The 13,216-nt window shown below is 42.6% G+C and overlaps 1 protein-coding gene across 6 annotated transcripts in view; it reads right to left on the bottom strand.

Moving 5' to 3' along the window:
- The window catches only part of Mical (Molecule interacting with CasL), a 309,683-nt gene that overhangs the window by 128,104 nt on the left and 168,363 nt on the right, over positions 1–13,216 (bottom strand). For all 6 annotated transcript variants that reach the window (XR_006772583.2, XR_006772585.2, XR_006772586.2 and 3 more), the window contains exons 7-10: positions 7,477–7,670; positions 4,548–4,712; positions 4,102–4,359; positions 800–971 (exon numbers count right to left, since the gene is read on the bottom strand). Coding sequence is in view for 3 of the 6 variants with exons in the window: in XM_045738829.2 (XP_045594785.1) it covers positions 800–971; positions 4,102–4,359; positions 4,548–4,712; positions 7,477–7,670 (789 nt within the window). In the remaining 3 variants the exon portion in view is untranslated. The remainder of the gene's footprint in view (positions 1–799; positions 972–4,101; positions 4,360–4,547; positions 4,713–7,476; positions 7,671–13,216) is intronic.

The raw sequence follows: 13,216 nt of genomic DNA, 5'->3' as shown, positions 1-13,216 counted from the left end.
TATATATTGTATATATTTTTACCCTTTAAATTTTATGCTAAATATTGTTGAAAGAGTTATCTTGAGATGATTTCGGGGCTTAGCATCCCCCGCAGCCCAGTCCTCGACCAGGTCTCCTTTTTTGTTACACACCCCCAGGAAGCAGCCCATAGCAGCTGTCTAATTTCCAGGTACCTATTTACTGCTAGGTGAACAGAGTATCAGGGTGAAAGAAACTCTGCCCATTTGTTTCTGCCTCCACCGGGGATCAAACCCAGAACCTTGGGACTATGAATCCCATGAGCTGTCCACTCGGCCATCAGGCCCCTTCAGTGGGCAAGGGTAGTTGTCTAAAAAAAAAAGTAAGTTTTTTTACATGGCTAATGCATAAAGAAATCACATTAAAATGATGTGTCAGTGAGAAAATCAGTAAAAGCCAAGAGGATTATTCAAACCTATGCTCTTGGTGCTCCCAAGCACACACCTTAAACAACTACATCATGACATGATCAAAAGGAATGCAACTGAAGCCAAGTCAGAGTTTTCAGGCATTGCCCCAATGCACTCTGGGTGAGGTCTAGGAGTTCTACACCTAGACCTCCTATGTGTAGTGGTCTAAGGTGTATGTTTGGGGGTACTGTACTCAGAGCATAACTTCCAATCCTCCTCAGGGCTCCTACTGATTTTCTTACTTTGCAAAATTTTAAGGAGTTGTACAAGTTGTGACAAACAACACTTCTTGTTTTAATTCTAATATTTTAAACAATTTTCTTAGATTCTTGGGTTAATTAAATACAAACAAATCCTAGTCATATATTACCTTTACTAAGATTTTCTGGAGTTGTTTGTGCCAAAAGGCGATAGATGCTCTCTCTTTCTGCTAGCACCTCCAAGGAAGTCATCTTTCCTGAACATAATGACCGGATCATCCAAGCAGCATCAAAACAGCTCAAAAATCCTCGGGCACATCCAGATCCAGTTGGCCAGAAAGGCTGTGAAATACAATATAATTATTGTATTTGTAATTATACAATACAGAGCATGTAATTAATGTTATTAATTACATGCTCTGCTGATTTCAACCTTTATGGAAAAAACATTACAGATTTATTTTCATATATTTTGAATGACAATAAAATAATGAATTTTACACACACACACACACACATGAAAAGAAAGGAATGCAGTGATATTTCAGCCCATCCTGAACTCTAGAAAGTGACAAGGGTCTAAGATGAGCTCAAGTTTCTTCATAGTGCTTTCTTTTCGCCCCTGGGACTACTCCTGCAGCAGACTAGTAGCCTTGCTGAGAGCCCTGCAGAACCTCCCGAAGGAGGACTGAGAATCCACCAGGAACTACCACACATAACACACAACTCAAATATCATAATAATAATATTTTCATCATTATAATAATACAGAGACACCTTGGCTTACGAATATCCCCATTTACGAACTTTTCGGGTTACGAGCCCAATTTCTTCGGATAATTTGAATCAGGTTATGAACTTTGCCTCGGGAAACGAGTTTGTTGATACACATATGGCCGACCTAGCGCATGGTGGCACGGCAATTACACTTCAGTTTACCAGTGCCTCCTGCCTAGTGACAATCGTGCCTGAATTTTTTGTAAAGAATTACATTTTTTTTTTGTATTTTTGGCTATTTGAAGATACAAATTTTTATTTTATATCTTGCCATGGGTCCCAAGAAAGCAAGTAGTAAGGTTCAAGCCAAGAAAACACATGTGAGAATGACCACAAGGAGCAGAAACAAGAGGCAGCTGAGGAAATGTCTTCAGGGGAGGAGGCGGCAGTAGAGAATGTCCCTTCCTCAACAATTTGGAAGTAGTGTAGGCTGTGGGGAAGAAATGCAAACTTTTGTTGAAACGACTCACTCAGAGCAAGCTGTAGTAGGCCGTTGCATTAACCTTTTTAATGACAATGTAATGCCTCACTACAGACAAGTGTTACAACGAAGGGAAAACAATCCTCTATGGATCTTTTATAGTGAGAAAATCAAGCAGTGAGTTACAAGCAGGTCCTAGTGGTATGTCTGCAAAACATAGGAGAGAGAGTACCCCAGAAAAGTCATCAGTGACTGATGTAATAATGGAAGGGGACTCCTTCCAAACAATAACACCTCTCCTCCTCCTCCAACCCCCCAACTCCCCTCCTCACTGTCTTCCATATGCCAACAACAGTCATAAGTAAAGGTAAGTAATAACTTGTAAATACTTTAGTACTGAAGATTTGGGTGAATTAGGTATACAGTTTAATTTGAAGTTATTTTTTGGGGAGTCTGGCATGGATTAATTCAATTTCCATTATTTCTTATGGGGAAATTCACTTCTGTTTACGAATTTTCGGCTTACAAACCGTCTCTGGGAACGGATTAAATTCATAAGCTGAGGTACCACTGTATATAATTATTATTTTAATATTTATAATAATACTGAATATATTATGGTTATGAAGTTCTACAAATATTGTATTTCCATAAAATATATTAAGATTATGTTTAAGCTATAATAACACCTCAAACAGGATGTTTTATTGTTCTAAAAATATAATATTTTGAAAATATTATTGGCACAAATATATTTGAGCATTCTGATGTTTCACACAATTTATTATATAAATTTATCAAATAATACACTCTTGAATAATATTACAGTACTGAAAAAATAAAAAAATAAAAATCTGATCTAAAAATATCTTCGTGGCATATCCCGCCCCACGCCTGAACCCGGGCTACTGTCTCGGGGAGATGTCCCTATTAACTCAAGTGAATCGCAAGATTTGCCCACTCCAGTAAGCCACGTACAATGATCCCTCCCCCCCCACCCCCCACCCTCCCATGACCAGGGAACAGATTTTAACAATATTAAAAGGAAAAAAAAAATCTTGCACAACAGGAAGCTTTCAGCTATTAACTGATGTGCAAACCGAGGTTAAGCTTCTGGCAGAAAGAATAATACAGAAGTTGCAAAACTATGCACAGACAAGACTGAAATAAAGTTTTTAAACATTATAAAGCAGTTGCAAAAAAATATGTAGCTACTTGTAAAGACTTTAGTATTGCAGATAGTGAGGCAGATGTACACACTCAATAAAACGTCTCCACATATGTAGAGACCTGTCAGAAATACAGTGAAATCTCAATTAACGAATTTAATTCGTTCCGGCACCGAGCTCATCATGTGAAATGCTCGTCTTTCAAAACGAATTTCCTCATTTAAAATATTGGAAATAAAAATAATCCGTTCACCACTGAAAAACATCAATATGATATTTGACTTTTTAAATAATGGAGGTTTTATTGCTACCTGACATACACTGAATGAACCTTTATGACATTTGTCCTTTTTTCAAATTTGTTCAAATTTTTTTTTTTTTTTTCATTTTTTATAGCAAAAGGTTCGTTCGATGTTTGTCAGGTAGACTGCTCCATGTTTCTTAAAAAAAAAAATTAACAAATTTGAAAAACGGACAAGTGCCATAAAGATTCGTTCAGTGTTTGTCAGGTAGGATGCTCCATTATGACAATCTTTCTTTGTTTCAAATGTGCTCAATTTGTTTTGTATTTTTCATTTATTTATTAATAATGGAACAGCCTACCTGACAAAAACCGAGCCTTTATGGCATTTGTCTGTTTTTCATTTTTTTTTTTTTTTTAAGAAACATGGAGCAGCCTACCTGACAAACACTGAACGAACCTTTTTGACATTTGTTCTTTTCTCAAATTTTTTCATTTTTTTTATTCTACAAAAAAATCAATGCTTTGCAACAATCACAGCAGTCACCCCCTTTACATCCCAGCATCATTAACATCTTTAAACAAAAAAATAATTTATTTGCATCATCGGAGGCATCCGAGAATGTGTGAGAAGCAGTGGGAACGCACCATGTGGTTTTCTCGTTAATCAAACGAGCGCTCGCCAATCGAGACAAATTGTCGCCGATCAGTGCGCTCGTTACTCAAAATGCTCGTAATTTGAGGCGCTCGTCACTTGAGGTTCCACTGTATAGGCGAGGAGGAATGCACAGGTTAAGTACAGTATCATAATGACCCTGCCAAGAAAAAAATCAAAGACTAGTAAGACTGATAGATATAAATTACCTCTAGTAAGGTGTCTCCAACAAGTCCTGCCACAAGCTTGTGACCTTTTCTCTCAACCATTCGACTAGCATTCTCGGCGGCAAACATAGATGTGAAATCAAACATGGCAACATCAGGTTTCCCATAATGATTCACAGCAAAATCTAGGTGAGGCAGCTGATAGTTTGTGGAAAAATCTGCAGCTTCACGTGCATAATCTAGTAGGGCATTGCGGTTCACATTGCTTGAGTGTAACAACTGCTGCGTATCTGGCAGATCCTGAGACAATGTATGAAAAGATGAAAATTTGTATTAAATTCAAAACTGCCAGTTTTTGGATGATTTAATTAAAATGAAATTGAATCAGACATACTACATCAATACAAGTGAACAAGTGCATCAAATATAATGTAACTGCCAGTCTGAATACATCATAACAATCGAACACTGATTACATTGATACTTACATTTATTATCACGCCTTTGTCAATAAGAGAATGTTTTTTTGCAGTCATAACAAAGTAATGAGTCTCGTCCTTATAATAAACAATGTTTTCTAAATCAATCCCTGTTGCCGCATAGAGTTCCTTGAAGAATTTTTGGTTGAAGATGAATGCTACTCCACTAATTTCCTGCAACAAGAAATATATGAATATTTAATACAACTATGCACACATTTTTAAATGACTCGGATTCAAAATTATTAACCCAAATCACACATATGAAATGAACATAAAGTGATGACATTTTGCTATGTCCTGGACCCTTACCATAAGGAAATGAAAAACTGAAACATGGTAATACCAAAATCCGAATTACCAAGCTCATACAGCAGACCAATTAACAAAGTTAAATACCCCAGAAAGCTGCACATAGCACCATCAATCAGACTTGGTAAATGGAACCCAACAATGACCTGCAAAGTAGGAGGCCTAGGAATGAGATACCTTAGTGCTAGCCCAAACGAGATGCAAAGTGTCGAACAACCTCATGAGCTGGAGAACAAAACAAAACTCCTTAGAGAAGACAACAAGAAAAGTAAAGTATTTGACAACAGCACCAAAGAGCACTGAAGCATTAGCTGGGGAGTTATGGGAACAGGAGGACAATGTGAATGAAGCATAAATATCAGAGTATAACTCAATAAGTAGGACCATAAGATTCAAGGCACTGCTAGAACCCTGAAGATTTGTGGTGGAATCTGTCTCCATTAATATCCAGGTAACATAACTAAGCCAATGCTAGGTGAAATTATATGGGCAGATGCATTGCCTCGTATGTCTCTTTACAAGACAAAACTAATTAATTTAACACTTTCGCTCGGTAACGACGCAGCATTGCGTCGTTTTTTTAGTAGACGCACTTCCGGAAACGACACAGCATTGCGTCGTTTATTTAGTAGATGCACTTCCGGTAACAACGCAGCATTGAGTCGTTTTCGGCAGTAAATTGGTGGCAGCTTCGGGAGGGGCGCGCCACGGTTTTGGATATATGCATATACTCCTGTAGGGAATATCATTGCGAATACATTGATACCAAAATGAAAGACCTAGGACCAGAGTTGAGGTAATAAAGTTGAAAAGAGTATACCCATTTTATTAGTGCTCACTGGGGTTACGCTCCATCACTTTCTCTGATTGCTGTGGGTGGTATGCCTGGCTTTTGGACTTTATATTTGCATATACTCCTGTAGAGAATTCTATTGCGAACACAATGTTACCAACATGAAAGACCTATGATGAAAATTGAGATGTGCAAAGTGAGGAGAGTGTACACATTTTATTGTTCTTGCGTGCTACTGGGTAATACGCTCTTCCTTTCTCACTTTCTCGCTGGGCTTTTGGGATTTATATGCATTTAGTCCTGTAGAGAATTCTATTGCAAACACATTGATACCAAATTGAAAAACTTAGGACGAGAAATGAGATGAGAAAGGGGAAAAGAGTATACACTTTTCAGTATTACCGCGCTTTCTAATGTATTGAGAGGCACCTTGGGGTGGCGCAGTGCTCTCTTTCTGGGCCACTTTCATCTTGTCGGCGGGTGGAGCGCACTGTGGTTTTTGACATTATATACATATAGTCTTGTTGGAAATTCTATTGTGAATACAATGATACCAAAATGAAAGACCTAGGACGAGAAATGAGGTGACAAAAGTGAAAAGAGTGTACACATTTTATCGCTCTTGCACGCTCCCGGGTAACACACTCTCACTTTGTTTGTTGTGGATGGTACGCCGGGCTTTTGGACTTTATATGCCTTTAGTCCTGTAGATAAGTCTATTGTGAACACAATGATACCAAATTGAAAAACCTTGGACGAGAATTGAGGTAACAAAGTTGGAAAGAGTATACACTTTTCAGAATTACCGCACATTCCCGTGAAACAATGAAACCTACCTGGGGTAGTGCGGGGCTCACGCCCACGGTGCGCGTAAGTGTTAAGTTCTTTTAAATGGGTTTTGTATTATTCATTGCCAAGTCTTGGTATAATCTTTACTGCTCAGTGCTGAGCACCTTCTAATTTGTCAATCATTCCTAAAGTATGTCTACATGCAATATTTCAAAGAGGACAAAATAATAAATGATAGTACTGAATACAGATTGAACATGACTTATGGATTGAAACTAAATGGACTAAAACTAAAGATCTCCTAACAAAGCCTAAAGGCATTTTTGAGTCAGCCCATCTCTCCATATCCTGGTCACTCCCTGAGCCTGAGAATGTGCCAGCCCAGAACATTAGACTTCCGTTGGGTTCTGTCAACCTGGGATGGGAACTTCCATGGGAACAAGTTCCTTTTCGAATTGTCTTCCTCCCACTCATCAACTGGGGAAGGGTGACATTTAAGAACAACTTCAATCCACCATCAATAGATGGTTTGCTATGGCAACAAAAGGCAGAAATATAATTATTTTTTGGAAGCTAATAATCCTAATAATAATCATGCTACCTATCCCACAAGTTATAATTAGTGTTGCAGACAGTGAGGCTGATTTACACACTCAATAAAGCATCTCCACATATGTAGAGACCTGCCAGGAATATAGGCAAGGAGGAACTCAGGTTAAGTATCATAATGACCATGCAAAAAAAAAAATTATATTAGAATGCTGGATTATTAGTAGGATTATTAGCATCCAAAATTATTAGCGTACCTATCAAAATTACAGCATACCTATCCCCATACTTGGGGATATAACTGGAAAATACAAAGAATGCAAGTTAAATCACTAAGAAATAGTACTCAAAACTACATTAATTATTAAATACTGTACTCTGTCCCACGAGATGTCAACACCATCAACACAGGCAGGTAGGGAGAACTTGCAATCCTCATTTCTTGGCCAACATTTACCAGAGATATGTAACAAATACTACAAATTTATAACTTACTTGAACTCTGGCTTCTGCTTCAGTTCGTTTATTTATGAAATTGGCTGTGATGGCAATAGCTAACTTTCCACGAAACTCCTTTCGCTTGAAGCCATGAAGCGTGTTCCTCTTGCCATCTGCTCCAAGCAGCACATCAAATTCATACTGATTGGCTGGATGGTCTGGTGGAGTTAATCTTGCTCGCCAACCAATCTCTAATTGCAAAAATAAAAGTATTGCCTGTAATGAAATTCCTTTTTCTGATGGGCCCCTCATGACTCCTGGGAACCACCGAGTGCTCCATCCCAAACACTCCAAGAAATTATGAAAGGCTTAATTGTTCTAATTACAAGAAAGTAAAGAAGTCACAGTATGAACACGGTTCATACTTTTAACCATGTTCATTTTTAACATGGTTAAAATTAAAAAGTTTAAAAATAATCCAATACCCTAAAGGCTACCGAAAATAACATGAGCAACAGAAAATAAGATGATTTTTAATAGTGATAAATTCCAGATACTTAAGCATGGTACAAATGAAAATAAACAAAATACAGTTTACAACAGACAATCAGGTCTCCTCATAGAAGGAAAACAATATGTAAAAGATCAGGGAATAATGATGTCACAACAGCTAATGTTTAGGGAGGATAACAAACCAAATATAGCATCAGCAGGAAAAAAATAGGATAGCTAATGAGACCCTTAAAATCCAGGGATTCCACCACAGTGCTCATGCTATTCACATCACTAGTGCTTTCCTGTTTTGATTACTGCTCAATACATTGCTCATTTCTCCTTTCAAAGTAGAAGATACTGTATTGCTGAAATAAGAGGGAATACAAACAACATACATGGTACACGCACACACATGATAATAAAGCACCTAAATTCTTAGGACTGTCAGAAAGATCTTAAGGGGCCATGTGTTTTTTTTTTTGTTTTTTTTTTTTTTTGCATGGATTTTAATTTCCTGTTTTTTCATTAAAATTTGTTTTGGGGGGTTGAATCTACTTGATATATACTCCAATTTTGTCTAAATGTTCAACATTGTAAAAAAAAATCAAATAATTTTTGTTTTTTGGGGGAGGCAAATTTAAAAAAACCAGCGTTGAATGTAATGAGACGCCATTTTCTGGGTGAGCCCCGGAGGCTCCCTGGAGCTTATCGGGCTAATGTATGTTATATTAGACTGGGACATTAGCTAAGGAGTTCAGACCTACCAGGGACCAGCGTCAGAACCTGGCCCCTTCAGAGAGGTTTCAGGGAGCAATGGCCCTGGAAAACCCCTTTGTGGTTTGGGTTTTCCTTATCTGCCATTGACCGGGGTTAGGCACCCAGAAAGGTAAGCATAACAAAACAAACTCCATATGGTAAAAAACTAAAACAAAAAACCAAGCAGAGAGGTAGAAACTCCCTACAATCCCAAGAAAACAAGCAAACATCACACTGTACATCACACTGCGCAGATCGTCCGCGCACCCCCCCCCCCACTCCGAGAGGGGGATTTGGGAGCCCCGGACCTCACAGCGCCGGCTGCCTAGCATCAGTTTGGAAGGTAAGCTTCAACCAATGCGAAAAAACCGTCGATCGGTGGTAGGGAGGGTTGCCAGGGAGCCTCCGAGGCTCACCCAGAAAATGGCGTTTCATTACATTCAACGCTGATTTTCAGTGGGGGCCCCTACGGCTCCCTGGAGCTTCATACCCAAAGAGAAGGAAAAGAAAGGGCTGACCCGGGAGGCGGCCGCCACAAACTCCGCAACGCGAAGCCGAGACAACAGGCTGCAACCTGCAACCCAAGGCAACAAGAACGCACAGGAGCAGACACGCACATAAAGAACGGGCGGCCAGAAACCTGTGTGACCCTCAAATCCTCGTGCCCGAAATGAGCCCTAGAAGTCACCAACACAGCAGCAAGAGTTGCAAACGTCCGAAGAGCACGGGCGCAAGGATAGACCGCAAGCTGGAAAACCTAAAAACTCTACGGACGACCTGGGAGACTCGAGCCCTGAAACAGGGAACTGGATCAACCCAAAGCGCAGCCCCAGACACATTACGCTGGTAATGGCAAAAAGCGCAACCGGACAACACAGGATGCACCTCAGGCCGAACCAATCAAGCAACAATAACCCAAGGACCCCCCTTCCCCGGTAAGCAGCCGTCTCGACCGTCACCAGAAGGACGGAGAAAGGCTGCAAATGTACAAACCTATCACCAGTACCAAAGAGCAGAAACCTGAACTGAAGGGGCTACCACAAACTGAGGAGAAGATAAGAGGGCACCCTGATCAAGGACCAGGACGGCTCAGGCGACGCACGAGCAGGCCGGAGGTGAAACAAAACACGAGAAAGCGTACGGAACTGGGCAGATGTGACGTCCACCCTGAACACAAGCCGGAGCGGCTCCGCCAGTGCTGCACAAAACGAGGTGTCAGTAAGAAACATCAAATAACTGTAGTCCTGAAAACCCAAGAAAGGACAAGACAACCCGATGCGAAAGAGAAGACGACCTACGAAGAGCAAGAAAAAGGTGCATAGAAATACCAGGAACATCATACTGTCGCCAAGACGAAGCTCGCAGGTGGGACACCATCAACAAAACCACCTGATCACCACAGAGATGGCGATTCCCGCGTAAAAACCAGACGCGAAGAGCCAAGGAGAAGGCCGAACCAGTCACGTACAGGACTGGTCCAACCTGCCGAAAGAGGCGGAGCCGCGGGAAAACGCCCTGGGTTCGGACACCTATCAAGCATCATCTGAAAATAAAGCTGGACTGGCCACCAAGGGACCATAAGGACTACTCTCTTGGGAATGGGCTCCAACTGAGCCAGAACTCGAAGCAACAGCTGGACCGGGAGAAGAGGAACAGGTACCCCCACCTCGACCAGTCCTGCCGAAAGGCATCCACCGTGAACGCCTCGCAGGCGGGTAAGGGCGCCACATAGAATGGGCGACGCCTAGAATACGCCGACTCGAAGACGTCCATGGCCAGGAGTCCATATGTCCGGCAGAGCCAACGAACGAGTCGGCGACGACTGGCCAATCCGTTAACAGAGGAATGAACCGATACAGGCTGTCCGCCAGGACGTAGGACACGCCCCGGACATGAACCTCACGGTAAGACATACCCCGAGAATCCAGCAAACGAGCCACTCGAAGGGACCAACCCAAAGGCAAACACCTAAGAGAAACCCTGTGGTTCTGGCAAAGAACCACCAGAGAACAGTCTGAATGGAGCTGAATGGTAGAGCACTGAGTGACCCGAACCCTCCGAAGTGCAAACCAGACAGCCACAAACTTCTGAACCGTGCTGTGAGCCTGACGGACGGACAGACTCCACCATCCACGGCCGACCTGGTGAGCACTGGTCACAAAGCCCCAGTCGAGAGATGACCTGTCCGTGAACACATCGAGCGAAGGCTCGGGGAGGTGCCAAGGCACGCAACCTCAAAAACCCAAAGAGGATGCTGGTGACGCAGCACCAACACAAGAACCCCGGAGGAACGAACCCAACGATTGCAAGAGACGCGGAAGGAGAGTCTCCGAAGGAACCAAACAGACACTGAAGCCAAACCCGACCCTGCGGGCAGACTAGCACGTCGAAGTTCAGACTCCCGCACAACTGCTCGAGCAACCGCCGAGCAACTCGGGACCCCCTCATGAACAGTCGAAGGCGGGACCACAGCCGCAGCAACACTTCTGCAGGGAAGGACAAGGAGCAGCCCAAGAGCCCTAAACAAGACCCAGCCAGGTCCGAACCCGGACCGGAAACAGATGGAACGGCGTCCAGATCACCAGGAAACCAAACCCGACGATCTGGAAAGAACCACACACCTGGCGAGCAGACAAGCAGACCAATTGGGAGCCCACAACAGTCAGCCATCGAGGTAGGCTAGACACCGAATCCCAAGCAGACTCAGAAAGGGCACCAAAATCCGGTAAAGATGCGTAAATACACCAAGTGCCAATTACAAACAAGGGAAGGCAACAAAAGCGGCAAGCCTGAAGCCCCACCACTAACTGTGCTAGTCCCGGAAAACTGGAGAAAAACGTGCCAAGAATTGACCTGGAGGTCCAGGGCCACCATCCAGGCACCCGGCACCAACAGAAGCCGGACCGGAGACAACAGTCCTCCGATGAGGGCATAGAATCCAGGGCACAGACTGAAGAAGTCCAGAAGAACTGCAGATTCGCCAGGCCCGTGTCTGCATAGAGCAGACGGGAACCCCAATAGGATGGGGCGGATCAACCACATCCAACACACCCACTAAGATGACATGACGAAGCGCAGCTGAAGAAGCCCACCCCGCCAGCCCTGAGAGCCCCCCAAAGGGGGAGAAGCCGTCCGCCGCCTCCACCAGAGGCCGGAAGACAACCAAAAGCGCCCACTAACTGCGGGACTATGCGAGAGTCAACAGAGCAAGCTGCTCCCTCAGCGCCCAGTCAACAGCAAAGGGAACAGAACCCCTTCCGAAAGAAAAAGCATACATACATATATACACACATGTACACATATATTATGTACACATACATACATATAATGTACATATACATATACATACATACACATACACATAAATACACACACAAAGGTGTATTACACACACGTGCAGATGCACATACACATGTGCACACACACACACATGTGTATGTGCACATACACAAACCTCACTTTGTTGGAAGACAGAAGAGTTAGGGGGACATGATCACTACATTCAAGATTCTCAAGGGAATCGACAGGGTAGATAAAGACAGGTTATTTCACACAAGGGGCACATGCACTAGGGGACACAGGTGGAAATTGAGCGCCCAAATGAGCCACAGAGATATTAGGAAGAACTTTTTTAGTGTCAGAGTGGTTGACAAACGGAATGCATTAGGAAGTGGTGTGGTTAAGGCTGATTCCATACACAGTTTCAAGTGTAGATATGATAGAGCCCAGTAGGCTCAGGAACCTGTACACCTGTTGATTGATGGTTGAGAGGCGGCACCAAAGAGCCAGAGCTCAACCCCCGCAAGCACAATTAGGCGAGTAAACACAGTGTACACATACACACGTACATGCGCACACACACATACACGTGAAAAGAAAATTACAAGCCGCCGACCAGTGGGCAGAGAGCACCACACCGGCCAGGCGAAGAAGGCACAAAACGGCATCAAAAGGTCCACCTCGACAACAAAATCTCCAAGTCCCAGCACGACCACAACATGTGCCTCCGGTGACTTGTATACAAGAACAAGAACTACATTTAGGATCTCTACTTTGAATATCAGCACTTCCACCATATCATTTATGGTGTTTAGCAGCTCAGTGTGGATAAGTGTGTCTTTGATATACAGGCTGACCCCACCCTGTAGCCTATGTTTCCTATCACAGCTGAAAAGATTGTACCCTGAAATCCATATTTCACCATCATAGTAGTCCTTTGTGTGGGTTTCCATTAGGGCTACAAACACGGCATTTGCCTCAGGTAGGAGGCCATATATAAAATGAACTTTGTTAGATTTGCGTGCTTTTATACCCTGGATGTTGGCAAATAAAAATTATGTTATCGTGTTTGTGGAAGTGCTGGATGCTTTACTTGGTGTTAATATTCAAGACACTGGTAGGGCCTCAGTGTTTGCGTCCTCTTTAGCATTTGACCGAGTTGGTGGTAAAGTCTGGACATTTTTAGCCATTCTTCTCCTCTTTCGCTTGCTAAAAAAAATCATCCTGGTCAATACAGTTGTGTCTGTTTTCATCGTACATCACGTAC

Source organism: Procambarus clarkii, chromosome 43 (assembly GCF_040958095.1).
Source record: "Procambarus clarkii isolate CNS0578487 chromosome 43, FALCON_Pclarkii_2.0, whole genome shotgun sequence".
NCBI classification, from domain to species: Eukaryota; Metazoa; Arthropoda; class Malacostraca; order Decapoda; family Cambaridae; genus Procambarus; species Procambarus clarkii.
The sequence above is the reverse complement of the archived record's forward strand: the minus strand, read 5'-3'. Positions and strand labels throughout refer to the sequence as shown.